Source organism: Emydura macquarii, unplaced genomic scaffold (genome assembly GCF_026122565.2).
Source record: "Emydura macquarii macquarii isolate MOO-44397 ecotype Brisbane River unplaced genomic scaffold, CSIRO-AGI_Emac_v2 contig_1229, whole genome shotgun sequence".
In the NCBI taxonomy this organism is placed as follows: Eukaryota; Metazoa; Chordata; order Testudines; family Chelidae; genus Emydura; species Emydura macquarii.
This window is the reverse complement of record NW_027131366.1, coordinates 14,636-33,794: the sequence shown is the minus strand read 5'-3', so window position 1 is coordinate 33,794 and position 19,159 is coordinate 14,636. Positions and strand designations below refer to the sequence as shown.

The 19,159-nt window shown below is 41.6% G+C and overlaps 1 protein-coding gene across 1 annotated transcript; it reads right to left on the bottom strand.

The window, feature by feature from the left end:
• Positions 1–5,002: 5,002 nt before the first annotated feature.
• On the bottom strand, positions 5,003–17,271 carry LOC137152447 (alpha-1-antiproteinase 2-like). Its single transcript, XM_067547031.1, has 5 exons — positions 17,134–17,271; positions 10,057–10,732; positions 8,419–8,689; positions 6,357–6,504; positions 5,003–5,246 (listed from the first exon to the last, which is right to left on the bottom strand). Exons 1-5 carry the CDS (start codon positions 17,209–17,211, stop codon positions 5,055–5,057), a joined length of 1,365 nt encoding a protein of 454 aa, XP_067403132.1. The 5' UTR covers positions 17,212–17,271; the 3' UTR covers positions 5,003–5,054.
• Between the last annotated feature and the right edge of the window lie 1,888 nt (positions 17,272–19,159).

Sequence of the window (19,159 nt, the reverse complement as noted above, 5' to 3'; positions counted from 1 at the left end):
TGTAGCCCAAGATCAAACACACTTTGTGTGTGTGTGTGTGTGTGTGTGTGTGTGTACATGTTCAACTACAAGTGTGATGACTAATGTAGGCTGTGCAGCAGCGTCCACCTTCTGCCCAAATGGCATCTTATGGGTGGGAGGAAAAAAGTGTTATAAGGCGGGAGTGAGAGTGGGAGGCTGTGAAAAGATCTGGTGCAGAGAGGAAATGCAAAGAACACATGTAATAACGAAGGCTGATTTGTGATGCTGCAGTGAAAGATGACGGGAGAGAAGGAGTACAGGGTGGGGAACAAAGAAAAGAGAGAGAGAGATGCAAAAGGAATAACAATAAACAAAGATTATGCAGCACGGAATAGACATAGGCAGTGAGGGAGGGATCTTTTGCTCTTTTCTGCTAAGTGAGGTGCCTGTGTGTACTTCAACCTTGGCTCTGATGAAGAATGCAGTGGAAAATAGTAGTGAGCTGTCAATAAACCAGGAGCTGTTGCCTGATGAAGCAAGTCTGGCAACTGCATCGCAAGACTCTGAGATCTTGACATTGGCAGGAAATTGGCTGATGTGGTGGCATTCCCCTTTTATCATTTTGTTCTCCTTTGTCACAGCCTGGAAGCCACAAATTAGCCTCTCCTTCCAATGTCTCTGCAATCTCTGTGAGGGACAAAGATTAATTTAGAAAGAGGGCCAAAAGTCTCTCTACTACCTTAGCTAAGTTGCCAGCGCTTTCAAAATTTTTGAGCCTCCTGCAACTTTGAAAGAAAAACTGGCTCTGTCTACTCTTTACGAGTTTTATTACAGATCCATAAGCATGCAGATTTTGAAATAAAATGAATATATCCCCAAGGGTGACTACCCTAAACTTTTATTAAACTCCCCAAAATTACACAATCCAATTATCAAATCAAAGTTCCAACTGGAATTGAATCAATGAATTAACAATGACATTGATGGAATCACGTTAGCAAAACTGATACAGTCAATGATCAGATCATGAGGATAATGCAGCACATAGTCAGTTCTTACAAATGCCAACTCCAGAAACTGAAGGAGGCTGTCATTTTCCTCTCAAAGGAAAATATTGAGACACCTTCAATGCTACTGTATACTTAGTGACTATTGGCTTGGCTCTCTCCCTGGTCTAATATCCTTGATTTTTGATACAGCAAAAGTCAGAAATTCTTACTTCCTCATACAGAGCAAAGTGGTTTCACCGACGCTCTTCTGTGTAATCTAAGGTAGGATTCACTTAGAACATGAGTTAGGAAATGATTAATGGTGGCTCCCTAATATAAATGTATGTGTACATGCTACCATTTCAACACACATACACACAAACACCTCTTAAAAGTGTTAGAGAAAAATAATAATGGAAGGTGCCCCCACCCAATAACAAAATGAGAGAAAGAGAAAAGATTACTCAATGACAAAAATGAAAAAAGGTTTGCTCTTCAGCTTGCGTGATCTTTGGAGACATGTGGCGTCAGTCAGGACTGCAGTTCAGGGGTCCAAAGGAGGGGTAGTTTCTGGTTGGCACCTCACACCAGTGGGGTCCTGTGGGCACTTGGCTGGTCAGGCTGGTGTAGCCTGTGGTGGTCTTTATTTCCTCTTTCCTGAGGACCAACTAACAGGGGTGTCAGCCTGTCTTGGTGTTGCTGTGGCTCACGAAAAACACACCGTCTTCCATATTTACCTTAACCTGTAAGGTTGTAAGTATAGTTTTCACCACCCTAGGGCACCTCTTTGGAGGTCTTCTGAGCAAATCAGGGCATCATGTGTCTTGGATCCCAACAACATGGTCCAGACCTGTTTGAGGTTGGGTAAGCTTGACTCTAGGTCAGTTTGGAAAGTCCTCTTTGAACTGAAAGTTTTTGTGATAGCCATCATTGCTGCAAACAATGTGTGCTCCAAAAATATAAAAAGAATGGGATAAAGAGCAGATGGCTCCATGGAAGCAATCTGAGCCCTTTCTTTGGGGGAACTGTTGGAAGGTGCAGATGGCACCAAGTTTGTTAGGCCTTCACATGTTCCTGGCTATAATTAATAGCCCAATGAACAGTCATTATCCCTCATCCACACTTACACATCTCACACATTTCCATTTCCATACAGTCTCTCAGCATTTCTTCCCTGCAATCATCACTTCATCCCTCTCCTGACAAGGAGCTGGGAATTAGCTCTTTGTGGCTTAACTACGTGAAGGGACATCTTTTATTCTAAATAACTTTTAACCTAGAGGCAGAAAACTGCTTTTGGCCTTGTTCATGTAAGTCCCCTTTATAAACTTTAAATTTTCTTTGTCTTATACCCCAGACCCACCTCACAAGGGCCTATTCCTCTCACGCAGCCCTCCTCACACACCTCATGGGCCCCCTGCTCCCACTTATTACATGCATACAGATAGGGTTCGCTGGGATGTTATGTATATGTTTTCCCTTGCTGTATCTTTCACACCTGTCACCTGTTCACATCCATATAGAAATCTAATGTCATCCTCATAGAGTATGCAAGAAAACCCATTAAATGCTCCAGAAGTTCTGGATCCCACCTGAGGATCTGGCCCAACTGAGGTACACCCGTGTAAGTGAACAAATAAGTCTTGTGTGTCTATCTGTCGTTGTCTTTTCTGGTGGCCAGTCTTTTAGCAAGGAAATATCCATAAGTGTGATGAAACAGAAGAGACTGGTGATGTCAGTGCTACACTGTGAAGCGTCTTTCAAAAAGATACAGCACTTACATTATCATGTGGGCTGCTTTACAAATGATTGCTATGTATGCCCTAATGCAAATGATCCGAGCCAGGGTGCCGTTCAGACAGATGGCTGCAAGTGTGAGAAGAAGCCAGCAAGACTGCGTAGCATATGTGCATTCATTGTAGGTGTTGCTGGCAGGAATCCTAGTTAGGGATGTTCATATTTTTTGTCTATCCATAGGTTACACACCTATAGTTAGAGAAATAGTATCAACCTGGAAAAGTGATATTTAACATCTTTTTCTCAGTTAGCTTTCTTGTTGAGACCTTAAAGCGGAAATGTTTTTTGAAGTCCAATTTTCCTATGTTTACAAACACATTTTCCTGTTCCTTTGAACTGTGAAAGTGGAGGCAGTGCTTTACTTTCTGTTTCACATCCATAAACAAAGGAATTTCAAGTTGGAGGAGAGAAGTTATTTTACCTCTATATTTGGCACTGGTGCAACTGGTGTGTAGAGTTCTGGTGCCCACAATTCAAGAAGGATGGTGATAAATTGGAGAGGATTCAAAGAAGAGCCACGAGAATATTTACAAGACTAGAAAACATGCCTCATAGCGATAGACTCAAAGTGCTCAATCTAACTAGTTCAACAAAGAGAAGGTTAGGGGGTGAGTTGATTACAGTCTACAAGTATCTACAGGGGGAACAAATATAATGGGCTCTTCAGTTTATCAGAGAAAGGTATAACATGGTCTAAAGGCTTGAAAAGTTGAAGCTAGACAAATTCAGGCTGGAAATAAGGCATATATTTTTTAACAGTGAGAGTAATTAACCACTGGAATGATTTACCAAGGATTGTGGTAGATTTTCCATCACTGACCATCTTAAAAATCAAGATTGGATGTTTTTCTAAAAGATCTGTTCTAGGAATCATTCTGGGGAAGTTCTCTGGTCTGAGTTGTCCAGGAAGTCAGACCAGATGATCACAATGGTCCTTTCTGGCCTTGGAATCTATGAATCTGTGCTCCAGATTGATGTCATCTTCATGCTTCCCTGCTCTAAAACCTCACACAGTATATCCTTGGCCTTATTGAGATTGCCTTGCAAACATGACTTCACCAGCCAATTGGGAGTTCCTCCAGTGTGGGCTGAGCCCTCTGGGTGTGGAAGTGCCAGCATGAGTCCTACTCTACCTCATCTGAGACCACCCTGTCGATGGGGTTATGGTGGGGGAAAAGGAGCGTGACTGCTACACCTGTCCAACATTTGGTTACCAGAGCAGCCCCTTGGAGGTTATTAACAGCCACTACAACTTAAAGCAGCCCTACATCTGCATTAAATTGTGCCTTGGAGCTAGTGTGGAGTCCAGCACTGCATATCTGGTTATGAGGATCTGGCCCATTGTGTATATTCCTTCCTCAACTCCTTTGAAAGGAGTGTTTGACACAGCTGAACAGTGCTGTATATCCAGATATATCTTTTCTACAGGTCTGCTGATGGGAGATGAGGACTCCCCAAACCCTGCATAATTACCTTCTAAACTAGACCCACTGCCCAACCAGCTACACCCCTGCCCTGACTCATGAGATGGGTGCACCTTTAACAGAGCTGAAGTTCCAATACACACCAGAACTGTCCAGGCTTGCTGAATTTATAACGTTTAGCTGGATATCTTGTGGGAACAACCTTTTTCATGGTGTACTAGTACTTCCAGTTCCACTGTGAGCTGCATAACCATTTCAGACCCTCAAGGAAGATTTGGTACCTGTTCAATTCTATTCATGGGCAAAGGCTTGAGGTAGGAGGGAAAGGTTTCTTATATACTTTAAAATAGGTTTGCTCCTCTCCAATTGTGACCCTAGTAAAAGGCTAGCCTCCTATCTCCCCTTACCTTCTCTCCCTTCCTCCCCCAGCTCCAGCTCCCTTTGCTTCCCAGAACAATGCCACATCTCCAGCTATGATAGAATGACGCCACTTCTGCTCTGTTAGCAAGATTGTTCATCATTTTATCCAAAGCACATTAGCTGACAGCTAAAAATTAAACAAGAGGCTTCTATTGTGATGCAAATTACCATGGCTGTGTGCTGGAGAATCTGGAAATCTTACGAACGTCTCTGCTGTCAGAAATTTTGTTTTGTTTGCTGCCCTAATTAAAACAAAATGTTTTCTGCCCAATCAGATAACCGCGCTTTTTAAGCCCAATGTGTCTTTTTCAGCACCAATTGCCAATGTTTCTGACGTTGAGTGAAAGTATTCACAAAGAAAGAAATTTGGGCTACATAGCGTGAAGAACAGGGATACTTTTCACCGGTCAATTAAGGTTGCAAAGCTTCTTTATTTAGTAATAGCAATCTGAATTCATAGCACTTAATGCTCAGCAGGGTTATTTATTTTTCCAATGAAGAGTGTGCTGTTCGTAGCTCTATCAAAAATCAGCACCAGGAAGGGAGAGCTGAATTCAATTACTAGAGGAAGAGACATCGGCATTATTTCAATAGCAGTGGCTGCTGCGGCCTCTGTGCCTCTCTCATCAACCTTCAGCACGGCCTTATGGACAGCCTGTGGGAGATAAAGCATACGTTGCAGTTCTGAGCATAAAACAGTAACTGATAAGTAATGATGAATCTGGTCACTTTTAAACCAGAGCTGTTTATAAAGTCTACTGGGGAGGAATGGGCAGACGGACAGGCCTGAACAGACACTACAGAAAGAGAGGAAGTTTTGTTATGCTAGCAATAGCCACATCTCTGAAAAAATAAGACCATCATGTCGTAGAAAGGCCGGGCTGGTAGGCACCTCCAGAGGTCATCTAGTCCATCCCTCTGCACTGAGGCAGGATTAAGTATACCTACACAATGCCTGACATATGTTCATAAACTGTTAGAAACCATCAGTGATGATTACTGCACAACCTCCCTAGGTAACCTGTTCCAGTGCTTAACTATCCTTGCAGTTAGAAAGTTTTTCCTAACATCTAACCTAAATCTCCCTGTCTGCAAACGAAGCTGATTACTTCTTGTTCTACCCTCAGTACACATGAAGAACAATTGATCAATGAACGTTTTTAGTTATAGTTCTATATCTCCTTATAGTTACAACACTCTTTTACATATTTGAAGACTATCATCATGTAACCCCCACCCCCTCTGTCTTCTCTAGGCTAGACGTGACCCGTTCTTTCAACCTTTTCTTGTAGATCAGGTTTTCTACACTTCTTTTCATTGTTGTTGCTCTCCTCTGGACTCCAATTTGTTTGCATCTCTCAGAGTGTGGTGCCCAAAACTGGGCATGATGGACTTGTATGACCCTCCCTTCTACAAAGGAGATTTTTGTATGATTTCAGTCTACAAAATATAGACTCACCATCCCAGATCTCCCAGATCTCTGAAGAGGTGGAGAGCATCCAGTTGCTTAATATTGGATCAAAAAGGGTTAAAGGGTTGTTGCAGAAGATGTATCTTAGTGTGCAATGGGCTACTCTGAAATGCAGGTTGGCAACAGGCCCACTTCATCCCTGGTGTAAACCCCCGACCGGCACAGAGTTATGTCAGGGATGGATCTGTCCCATTGTGACTGACAACCGGACATGGAGATGCTCTGCTAAGTCATGGTACCTTTGAACTTGTCATTCTGAAATGGAAAAGTGAAACCCCACATTTTCAAACTTACTCTTGAAACCGTCAGCTCAGGTGCCCCAGTGATTCCAGACAGATCAGCTTGGTCGGTGAACACATCAGTGATGCCCATTTTGGTGAGAATGGGCTTTAATTCATAGGCAGCAGAGATAGAAAATTTTGGAATGTACAGGTTTGCTGAGCTGTTAGAAGAAGAAACACAACAGGAAGCTAAAATATTTCACTTAGCTTAGAGTCTTCTAGTGTCTAAGCTACTTAGCTTCTGTGACTGCTACAGGAAAACCCCAGGGCATAGGCACACTCCTTTGTGTTCAGTACTAACTGTCCCACTGATTTACAATGCTTCCAAATGGTGATGCAGATAATAGGTCTTAACCCATCTCTGATGTAACGCCTCTAGCTTTTGTGACATTACACCAGGTCTGAAATTGGCCATTAGTTCATGCAGTCTCTCATGTTTTTTATTGCTCTGCGGTATACTGACACCAACAATCAATTTAGCCCAAGATGCTTCTGAGGATGCAGCTGAGAATTGCATTGGCTTTTTTTCTTCAGTTTCACATTGCCAGCTGCATTCCAATTTACTGCTCGATAGCTCTAAATCCTCTGTGACGCTTTATATGATTTCAGTGTCCTCAGTGATTTCTGCAGCACCTCCCCAATTAGTATCATCTATAAAATTAGCACCAGCAAACCAAATGAGTGTGTTATTTCCATCCTCTTCCAGACTGTTAGCCTAATTGTTGAATATAACCAGGACTAACTCTGATCTCTGCCTCAGTGGACTCCGGGCCCAGCTCGACTTTGGACCTGATCCAAAGCCCACCGACATATACTGAGAGATTGCAATTCAGTAGGCTATGAATCAGGCCCATATTGCTCTTTATCAGCATATTTTTATTACACTCCTTCAACCCATGCCCATATCCAAACCAATGTGAACTAATTTACATAGTAAGGTTTTGTTAGATGCCGCACCAAATGCTTTACAAAACTGCAGCTATTTTAACAAACACAACACTTCGGTAAAAGAGAATTAAGTGAGAGTCCTGGGTGCAAATTGGCTGATCTTGATTATTAACAGTACCTGGAATGGGGAACTGAGGATGGGGAACTCAGTGACGGAGGCCTGACTTGACCTGTGTTACTTCTCTAATGGTGCTAGCATCTCTTCTCTCGCCAGCAAGTTACAGCAGTGGAATGTTGTAGCTGGTGAGGATTGCAATGGTGGGAGATAGTAGCACTTTACAAGAACATTATAGTTTGAAAAATAAAATCCTGGAAAATCAGGAAATCCACAAATAACCATAACTCTGGTTGATCATGCAATCCACTGATCTTTGTAATGTACATACAGGTCTATGACAAGTCTTTCTAGTACTCTTCAGATTTAGAAAATGAATAAGTAATACATTTTGTGCATGCCATTTCCCCTTTTGTCTTCAAAGGTGAAACAGTTTCATTCATAATTTTCTTATTTTGTTTCAGAGAATGAGGTTCTTGGGGGTCTACAACCATGTGATTGAATTCCCTGTTGATTAATGGATGCCCAGGCTTGTGATTCTAGCTTATGAAAGGTGTTAATACCATTGGTAATTTGTCAAGATGTTTCAAAATGCAATCCTATACTGAAAAGTGACTGTAGAGATTGCACCTTCTTGATCAACCAAACTAGATTATGTTAATGACTCAAACGCTCCTTTTCTACTTTTTATTCCTGACAGCCCTGCAGAACCAATTCAGTTCTGGAAGAGAGAGCTGGATTCTGTTCCAGCCCAGGCACCACCAGAAGAATGATTAACTATATTCCAATTGCAGGATCTTTATTGATGGGGATGCCTGAGCCAAAAAAGAATCCAGTTTGACTCTGAGAGCTCAGGGTGAGTTTGCAGGGTTGGTAATTAGAGGGGGGAAATCGCTAAATTGAGCAGTTCTGATTTGGAGTAGCTGAGAAATGATCAACATGGAACCCCACAGTGCCATTTTCACAGTTTCACTTTTCAAAGTAGAACTGCACTTCAGATGTGCCGTGATCCCATACTTGAATTCACGACTCCATAATACTTTGAAATGGTACCTGGTTGCCAAAAGATTACCTCAGATGGAGTGAATTTGACCATCTGGACACCGTTTCTTTCCACAAAGCATCTTCCAGCTGCTTCATTTTGCCTTTATCAGGCAGAATAAAAAATGCCGTAGCACTTCCATTGTAATTAAGTCGGACCACCGTGCACGACAGCTCCTCATCGAAATGGAGGTCAAACCTGCCCAGTCTGTGCATCATAGGAACTTTAATGGATGTTTCCTCATCCACAAAGAAGTCTCTTTCTGTAGTGTGCTCTGGGTCAAAAGGTTTTTCCCACTTGCCTAACAAAAAGAAAGAGAATGCACTTGAAGATTCCAGAAAAGAGGAATTGAACCATGTGAGGTTATGTGTTTATGTCATTCAAAAGCTAATTTGTATTTATAATGGATTATATGTTTTGCACCATGTAGTTATTTGTAGGCCATAGAAATGCCTAATAATAGCTGAACACCCCAGAAACATTAATGAATTACAATAAACCTTACAATGCCCCATTGAGATAGGGAAGATCTGGGGAGATGGAGAGGTTAAAAATGGTTAGGACCCGGCCTCCTGATCCTGTGCCCTAATTACAAGCCCATTTTTCTTGCCTTGTTAGAATAATATAGGGGCATCTCTGTGTTGCCCTGACGTTTTGTATAACTTTGAATAAATGGTTACATTATTTTAAAAACTGTGAGTTTTGAGGAAAGCAAAATTACTCTGTTTTCTGACTAATGGGGATTCTGACTAATGAGGGCCGAATTTTGCCCTGTTGGGAGGATCATTTGTGTTTTTACTTGCCCATTTTTCCCTAGACTGGGGACCTGGTTTATCTGCTTTTTAACTCACTTGAATGATATGGATTTGAAATTCAGATGTCACAGGCTCACTTTCTGTTGTGGAGAGCACACTGTAGTTATACTTTAAGGTAAGTGCAACACTTTATTTATTAAACCCACTGTAGCTGTGCTGTGGTCAGAAGGCCTGACCCAAAACCCATTGTCTTCAATGGAAAGACTCCATTTCAGTGGAGTGATTTCAGTGGGCTATACTATGTGCATTAAAACTCCCTTTATTCTGCTTACACTAGTTTCATTGTGCAATGCTGTACTGTAGCACCATCAGTGATAATGCTAACAAGATTTGTTTGGAGTAGATTGGCCACCTTTGAACCATGCAGCCTTTGAAAGAGAAGGATAAGAAGGACCAGGTAGTTCACTCACCCCTGAATGCTTACAGCCCCCAAATGGGGATATATTGTACTTATTGCTAACACTCTCTAAAGAAAACTCTAGTTCTAGATGAATTATGTACCTGTGGGGGACTATACCGATCTCCCTTTGCTCCCAGATTCAATGCTGCTGCTGCTTTGCTGTGTGCCTTGTGCTACAGAATGGGGGTTCATGTTCCCTTTCATAGCAGAGTGAGCCTACAGTTGCCTTTTCACCGCTAGGTGAACAGGGATGTGGGCATTTGGTTTCCACTTATTTCTTTCTGCATCAGCAATACTTATTTGAAATCATAATGGAATGACGTTCCAGGTGGGATAACTGTCAAGACAGGTGAGTTTCCAAGATTAACAATCTAGACAGTTTTTTATAGATTAAAAAAAAAAAAACCTCTAGTTTTCTTGTAAACAGACATCTATCTGTATACCTCAGCTTACCTTTAAAGAAGACATAGCTAACTACAACCATTGCAGTCTCTGGATCAAGATCACGGACTAATTCAACAATTTTCCCATGTGTTTTCTTCTCGACATAATCATTGATCTGTTTCTGCGCCTCAGCAGGATTCTTGAAGTTGGCAGTCATAGCTTCTGCTTCGTACAGGTTTTTGACGTCACTTAAAAACTTCTCTAGTGGTTTCAGCTTTTCTTTTAGAAACAAGGCATTTCCTATATCGAGTTGGAGCTCACTGTCAGGATGGTTTAGCATGTGGATGAGATGATGGAAGCCATCATGTATCTCCTTCTCCTCAAACTCTGTCAGATTAAAGGAAAGTCCTTCCATAATCTGAGTCAGGGTGGCCGATTTAGCACCCAAGGCCAGCATTGCAAAGGCAGTGGAGATGCTCACAGGAGAGAAGAAAATGTTCTTCTTGGCTGAGGCCGCTACAACCTGCTTGTAGAATCTAAATGCGAAATCAGCATTGCTGGGAACTAGTTTGAGGCATTTCATGATTTCGCCGGCATGATTTGCATGGTGTTCCTCATGAACTGTATCTTTATGACCATCATGTCCGTTGTGGTGGCCCGGCAGATGATCACAATGGGCAACAGCAGAAAGCCCAGCAAGTAACAAACACAGACCTAGGGCAGGCTTCATCTTCCCGTGGGACTGCTGTGTGTGGGAAAACAAATCCGTTAGTAGGTGAAAATGAACAAATAAACCTCACAGTGAAAATTGCTCTCTCATCCCCATAAAATAGGAGATCCTGGGAGTCTCTCTTCAATGGGTAAGTTTTCATGTGGCCCAACTGTTCTTAATGGTGCACTTAGTCCTTTTTATAGCCTCCCTGCAATTCTCCTACAGGTTCCCCTCTGCTCCACCTTCCTGCATCCCCATGACCTTCCAGTGGTATTGCCAAAAAAGCAAGGTGTTGTGTATTTAACTTAGGCCCAAGGACATAGAGAGGAGACTGGGAAGTGGATGCAGTTTTACTCATATGGACATGTCTGTCTATAGTATGGCACTTCTTGCAGGCCAAAATACTACAGTGCTGGAGATTGCTTTTGACACTAAAGCTCTAAGATTCTTCACAACAGGAGGGCCACTGGGTAGGAGATCCAGACATCTTGTGAATCAAGAAAAGGGAAAGAGTTAAGCAGGCAAGAATCACTATCCAAAGCTGAATAGAAGTTGAAGGGACATGTCTGGGCCACTTCTTATTGTCTCTGAATTGATTCCTCCAGCCCTGTCTTTAAATACCTTCATTTTTGTCAGGTTTACGAGTTGTTGCATTTCAGCCAAGGATGCCTGGCTTTGTATAGCAAACCCAGTCACTCTTATGCTCTGTATAACAGTGAGATACTTCAATGAAAAACCCCTTCTAAACAGAGTGTGAATCAATGTGCCATCCCCTCAGAAACCAGGAAACCCACTGGAATGGGTTCATTTGTTCAATGCTGCAAAAAGGTGGTTGTTGGGTTGTTTTTTACACTCAGGGACATTTGAAAAAGTTAAAGAGGCCTGTAAAAGGAAATTAACTTCAGCAGGGGCTCTCTTGGTCAAGAATAATATTCCAGTTCCCAACCTACTGGAGAGCTGATAGGGTTGCCAACAGTTCTGTTTTTTCCAGTGTCGTCCCTTTTTTTAAATAGATCTCCCAGGAAATCTGTAAGTCTTCAAAGAACATGTAACATCCCATTTGTTGTCAGTCACCCCACTCCTGGCTCCCTCAGATCCATAGGGCTGTGATGGGATAGCCACAGCGCGCTAGTGCCTGAAAAGTGGTAGCTCTGGCTCCAGAGTATCTGGCAGCTGCAGGGATGGATTGGCTTGGGAGCAGCAAGCATAACAGGAAGAGCGTCCAGCAATGGCCAGTTACCGTCGTGCAGGTACTGTCTGCAAGGTGGCAGCAGAGTGGATCCAGCCAATGCTGAGTCCTGCTTGGCAAGATCAAAACCCAGGGCAGCCCTGGGCGTAGGAGTTCATGGGACTGTGCCCTCTCCCATGAGTGGCGTGGGGAGACAGTGCCCTGAATCAGGGGTACATGGTACCTGGCAGTGTATGTAGTAGGAAGCGGGAGGCAGGAAGATGTTGTAGTATTTTGTACCTCAGAGGGCAGGTGGCCCAGTTTTTTGTACCTCAAAGGGAAGTACAAAAACCCTACCGATAACGTGGATGGAAGTAAGAAACACAGGACATCATCCAAAGCTCGTTGAAGACAAGAACCTTTTTTTTCTGGTGACTTCAATGGATTTAAGATCAGACCACAGGAGTCAATCCATTTCTGTTCGCCTTCTTTCCTTCTGGTTGCAGGAAGTACATTATTTTGTACACTAACGAATGTATAAACCCATCATCAAGTAAGTTTGGAATCTTAACCTAGATGTGAATATGAGAGCTGAAGTCCTTTCTAAATATGAATTTACCTGCAATTGGGCCAAACAAATGGCATGAGGATTTTGAATTGCTTTGAGAAATACTGGGCCAAGTTCACTAAGTTCAGGAAGGTGTAAATTAAAGATCCCTGCACCAACGATGGCCTTGCATCCCATCAGGGAGTCAACTCCAAAGAATTTTATTAGGGGTATTTGCTCACTGCTGTCTCTTGGCTATCTCACTGGAGGGAGCAGATTTATTTTATCCCATTAATATCCACTTGCCATGATGTTACATTCCACAAATAGAAAAATATTGCAGCTAGAACTGGCCACATATTACAAAATATTTTCAGTGAGCAGTCACTCTCATTTTTTAATGAATATGTTTCATTTGTGTTTATACTTTTTTTAAAGTCTTTCTGTGAATATTTGATCCTTTGCATTTTAGAGGCATGAACGTTTGTGCAAAGCAGATTTTTGTTTGCATTTTGTTTGCGAAAAGCAGACCATCTGCGAGTGTTCACAGAAATTTTAAATTCACACGCATATTATTTAAAATGGGTATTCTTGTGTTCTCATGCAGTCAGGACACAGAAACAATACCTCATGATTTATCTGACTAGTTTTACTCAGCAACAAAGCTCCTATTTTAAATATTTGGAGCAAACTGTCTCCAAACAATATGAGTAAAACCATCTGAAAAGAAATCAGCTTTCATGACACAGGTACCAGGACTAAGCCTAATCTGCTCACAGATTCTCTGCAAACCTACACTTTGGATACATTTGGATAAATTACTCATTGGATAAATTACTCATTGTTAACTATTTGCTCAGCTCTATTCATAATTTGTCTAGTTATCAATATCAATATCATTACACATCATTACACATTATCATTAAAATATCAATATTATTACATATCAAAACCACCAACATTCTTCATTCTCATCTTTTTTAGTGCCTAACACTAAACATACAATATTGTTGGAATTTTATATGGGCAGATTTAGCAGCCAATTCATGTTTACTTGTAATGTGAGATACATATTGATTTTGAGTTTTCCTGTTCAAAAAATCAGTTTTAATGGATTAGACAAGATGGTTCAGTTATAGCTGTGTTTCAGTATGAGTACCATTTTTCTGTATTGTTTTAGCACACAGTGTTTTTAATTTTTGATGTTTGTTTTTGTATTACATAATTATAATAGTTCTTTTTCTTGGCATGGTTGTTTTGGTGGCTGACTGATTAACGTTCATAGAGTTAATAATCACGTTGCATTGCAATTTTCAATCCATAGTCACAATCAGATACGGCCTGAGGCTTTCCTATGACAGCGTTGCCAGCCTTAAGCATTCAAAAATCATAAGCCAGGCCCTCAAAAATCATGAGGTTGACTGACTTTAACAATCATGAGATTTAACACCCCCCTCCCCAAACAAACATTTTGGGTTCTTTTTATTTACTTTCTGGTTTTTGAGCCCTTACGGTGCACAAGGGGGTCAGACTTTCAAGGTTTTCTTTGCAACCATGAGGGCTAGAGATTGAGTCTTTTTAAAAAAAAATTGAAATCTGAGATTCTCACATATTAATAGACATGTAGGGCCAGACAGGACTTAGAGAGGTCATCAGGTCTAGCCCCCTGTGCTGAGCAAGACCAAGTAAAACTAGACCATCCCTGACAGGTGTTTGTCCAACCCGTTCTTAAAAACCTGGAATGATGGGATTTTGCAACCTCCCTTGGAAGCCTAGTCCAGAGCGTAACTATCCTTATAATTAAAAAGTTTTTCCTAATATCAAACCTTAACTTCCTTATGTGTATTAATCTCATACCATCACCTGACTTCAGGAGCTTGGACTTCAAGAAACATACCAAATATCATAAGATTCACAGTCAAATCATGAGAGATGCCAACACTGGTTACTTTAGCTACAGGCTAGTGTGGGTCCATCTAGCCAGTGAAATTACTCCAGAATGAAACTGGTGTAACACAGTAGAGACCCAGGCAGTCTATATCAGAATTGTAGAGGACAAGGCAAAGAGGGAGGGGTGCTGAACTTGCAAGGAACTCTCAGAGGAGTGACCCCTGTGTCTGAATGGAGTGCATGACAGAACGGAGGCCCAAAGAATTACAAATCAGGGCATTTTTCAAGCATTCATAATATATTTTAATGACCTGATGGTGCAAAGTGCTCCTGCATACAGCTGTGTCCTCAAGTCCATTAATTTCGGTGGATGACATGGGGCAATCAGTACCTTGTAGGATCAGGCTCTTGTGTTAAACCATTGGCTATGTATAATAGCAGAATGTGTGCTCTTAATTATGCCAGAAATACTATTGGGCATTTCAACAGAAGATGTTGGTCAGCCTGCTAGTTCTGTTTTAGGGCTGGTCAAAAATTCTCCATCAAAACTCTCTGTCTATGAAAATTGGTTTTGACTAAACAATTTCTTTTTAAAAGAATTTAAAAGAATTAAAATTTCTGTTTTTCCACAGAAGGGCTTATGCTGGCAACATTTATGTCGCTCCAGGAGGTGTTTCTTTCACACCACTGAGCGATAAAAGTTTTGCCTGCATAAATGCTAGTGTAGACTAAAACCTAAATCCAAAGTGGAACTCATTGTGAAGCATAAAGAGTTAACACATGTTGCAAGTCATTTAAAATCCAACATTTTGTCCCATAAAAGGGTTGCTCCAGGGATATATACTAGTTGAAAAGGGATTTTATTAAAGGCATATACGCTACGAGAAGCAAGCCATTTAGTGCATTCAGGAATATGATTTGAAAGCTCCATGGATTAAGGGACTATCTAATGAAATAGTCTTTCTAATAGAACCTGTGCCTTGCAAGCTTTCGGAATATTTTTCCCCAGTAAGATTGGGAGCCATTGCTTTGGACTTCATATTTGTGATGGCTGCTGTATTTACCTTTCACAGTTTGCCAGGAGATCAGATTATTGTAATGAACAAAAGACACTATTTAAATCAGAATGTGTTATAAAGCACACACTGCAATATCCTACATATACTTTACGATTCAGGGTTTCTGTTACCAGACACTTCCTTACAATTTTTTAAAATGCAAATACAATGCAACTGGCACAAAATTAGAATAATACTTCACTCTTATATAGCGCTTTTCATCAGTAGATCTCAAAGTGCTTCACAATATTTAATGTATTTATCCTCACAATACCCCTTTCAGGTAGGAAAATATTATTTTATTTCCCATTTGTACAGACGGGAGAGTGAGTCACAAAGTGGCTAAGTGACTTGCCCAATGTCACATAGGAAGCCTGTGGCACAGCAGGGAATTAAACCCAGATCTTCCAAGTCCTAGGCTAATGCCTTAGCCATATGACCATTCTTCTCCTGGGTAATGCCCACACCCTGGTTTAAGAAGCTAATTTAAAGAATCCTTATCAGCTGACGTTTAGGTAGACAAGGACCACTTCCACTAGAGCACCAATTTTTGCTAAGAAGCAGCCTAGTCTAGACTGGATATAAAGACAGGATTCAGAGTCAGGTGTGCCTGCATTCTAGTCCCCCACTTCTGGACTGACTAATTGTGTAGCCTTAGAGAAATCACTTCACCATGCTGCCTCAGTTTCCCTCTTTTCCTGTGTTAAGCATTGACAAAGTACTGAGGGTTGTAGGAGATGAGGTTCCTGCCGCGCAGAACTTTCTGTTGAAACAGACAAATGACACAAGAACATGCTGAGACTCGGAGGATGGCGGTGCTTAGAGCAGTTTGTTTTTAATGGATGTGGCAATAATGTTTGATTGACATGTCAGTATTTGTCCCTGTCACCCCAATTTTACAGAGGGTAATGGCAGCCCTTGCTTTCCCAGTGTCATGAAGGAGCTTGTGGGAGCCACCTTACTAAAATCTCACCAGCAAACTGAGAGGAGGGCTGGGTGGAATTCACTCCCTGTCTGGATACCATGAACTTGCCTCTGCTAGAGACATTCCAGAAGACAATCTTCTGACTACAGAACACTGTAGGATAGTTTAAGTACTGGGTATTTAAAAGGTCTGTATTGTAGAGGACACGTCCTGCATACGTTAGAAGCTCTCCAGAAACTCCAGCTCAAACTACACAAGGTGAAAACTGCTAATTAGTAATATGCTAAGGCCCAACAGAGAAATACTTCCATCAAATGCATAAGCTTATTCACCAGATGGTGCTGCTTCCTATCTTTGATTCTGGTTATAAAATAACACCTTCTAAGCAGAGAAAAACAAATGAGTAGATTTCCTAGTTCCTGAATGCTCCATTCTTTAAGCACCCCCGTCTTCCTTCCCCCAAGACATGAGGAAAATTGCTGCACCCATTAAAATCAATGGCAGTTTCCCTGACTTCAGTGTGATCAGGATTTCACTGAGAGAGATCATCACAGCCTACAAGGGACATTTTTGTGGGACGTCTCTGTTAAATTACTGTCACCATATAACTGCTTATTCACCTGTTGTGAAGATTAGTCAAGTAGTGGTATTACAATGCTCTGCTCAGTAAAGCACTATGTACATTTTAAATATCATCATCATTATTGAACCCTGGAATGATTGCTTAAGACAGATTTCATTGTACCAAAGAGAACAAAACACACCAGCGTCTGAATCAAATGACATAAAATAAATTGCATGCTGGTAATACACATTTGAAGTCCCCACTGTAAAATGATTACTTACAGCAGATTCCAAGGATCCTGTGGTATTCACCAGGATCGAGCTACATTTTGCTCTGCTATTTATACTGCTAAGAAGCATTATGAAAGCAGTGTGTCCTCTAGTAAAGATTAACCAGGTCAGCTAAGGGTTAGTACTTCAGTGATTGTGCAGAGCAAACAGTAATGATGTTAATTTTACTGACCACTCAATTTTGCTGTGTGTGCATGCCCTAAATGTGGGTTTGTGCCTATTGGTCATAGGAATCCACCTCATTTCCAGGGATGTTACAGTGGGAAACACTAAGGGCCCCAGTCTTACAACTACTTACATGCATGAGTAACGTTACTCATTTCAATAATCCCACTGGTTTCAAGTGAGTACTCAAGTGAGTAAAATTACATGTGTATAGTACTGGCTTGAGGCCTACTGGGAAACCTCAGTAGCTAAATATTGCAGGCAGATCTCTTCTTAATAGTTCAAATTGAGATTCCTTCTTTCTGTCCCAGAAAACTTTTAGTAGCTCTTACACTGTGTATGTACTGCATATAAAACGAACCATCTATTACTTAATTATCCACATTCCCATTGAGAAAGCAAGTAACTCTGTACATCCCTCCCCCCTCCAAAATTAACTAAAAAGGTATCATTTATGTCTGAAGTGACTATAGGTTGCTATAGTGACTGGCAAATTCCACTGTGTTTGCTATATTGAATAAAAATGATTGGAACGTGGGCTGGTAAATACAATGTTCAAGTGCGCGCTAGTTCTTTTATAATCTCACACAGGAATCAAGGACAGAATCAGGCCTGAGGGTACAAAATCCAGGATGTCAGCAGTCTGTTTAATTCATAAAATGAGAATGGTTTAAATAAGAGGATAGGTTTGCCAGTGTATTTTTGTGATCTCCTTTTTAATGCAAATGCCATGATTTTCATTCAGAACTGGCAGAGCGCGGTCTGCTAATGATGGACTCCAGATTTCAAGTTATTTGCAGGCTGGTCACTGATGAGGATGTGGAAACCAAGTTAATCATAGATGTTATGCATTTTTTGCCATTCCGTAGTCAGCGTTTACCTGTCATTACTGCACAGTGGACCTGATTTGTCCCTGCCTGGCACCCAGTGTGTAGTCATTGACACCTGGGCACAGTCAGTGCTACCATTCTGAGCTGAGAGTGTCTTACACTCACCTCACACAGGTGTCGGTGACTGCACAAGGTGCGAAGGAGGGGAGAATCAGGCCCAGTGTAAGCGCATGTCCTCAGATCCCCATGCATGAAGGTGGCTCTGTAATGTGTGGATCTCTCCCCTCTCACATGGAGGGGTCAGTTGTCTCTTCAGATTGGTTCCTTCTTTGCCCCGTTCCCCTCACTCCAGGCTCCACATTGCTCTCTCTGTGGGTTTGGAGAGCCAAGAGTGGGGAAAGTAGCAGAGGCTTGATGGGCTGAGGAATGGAGTTGGTGGGCTTGGTGGCCCTTTCTGGCCCAAATAGACTTAGAAAAGATAGTACAGCTTGGAGGAGCCTGTTATCACAGAGATCAATTATGGTTGAAGTGAGGTTCTGCGTCAGCAGGGTGACTCAATACTTACTCACCAACTGCAAGCCACTTGGAGAGTGGATGATGGGAGAGGCAGGCGTCACCAGGCGGCCCTTGAGGGCTGCAGGTTTAAGGCTCCAGTCCAACAAAGCACTTAAGCATGTGTCTAACTTTAAGCACAGGTACAGCCCCATTGTAGCCGAGACTGAGATTCTTTCATTCTGTCCCAGAAAACTTTTAGTAGCTCTTACACTGTGTATGTACTGCATATAATATGAACCATCTATTACTTAATTATCTACATTCCCATTGAGAAAGCAAGTAACTGTGTACATCCCCCCCTCCAAAATTAACTAAAAAGGTATCATTTATGTTTGAAGTGACTATAGGTTGCTATAGTGACTGGCAAATTCCACTGTGTTTGCTATATTGGATAAAAATGATTGGAACGTGGGCTGGTAAATACAATGCTCTGAGAATAAAAGTGGAAAATTCTCCACCCATCATCA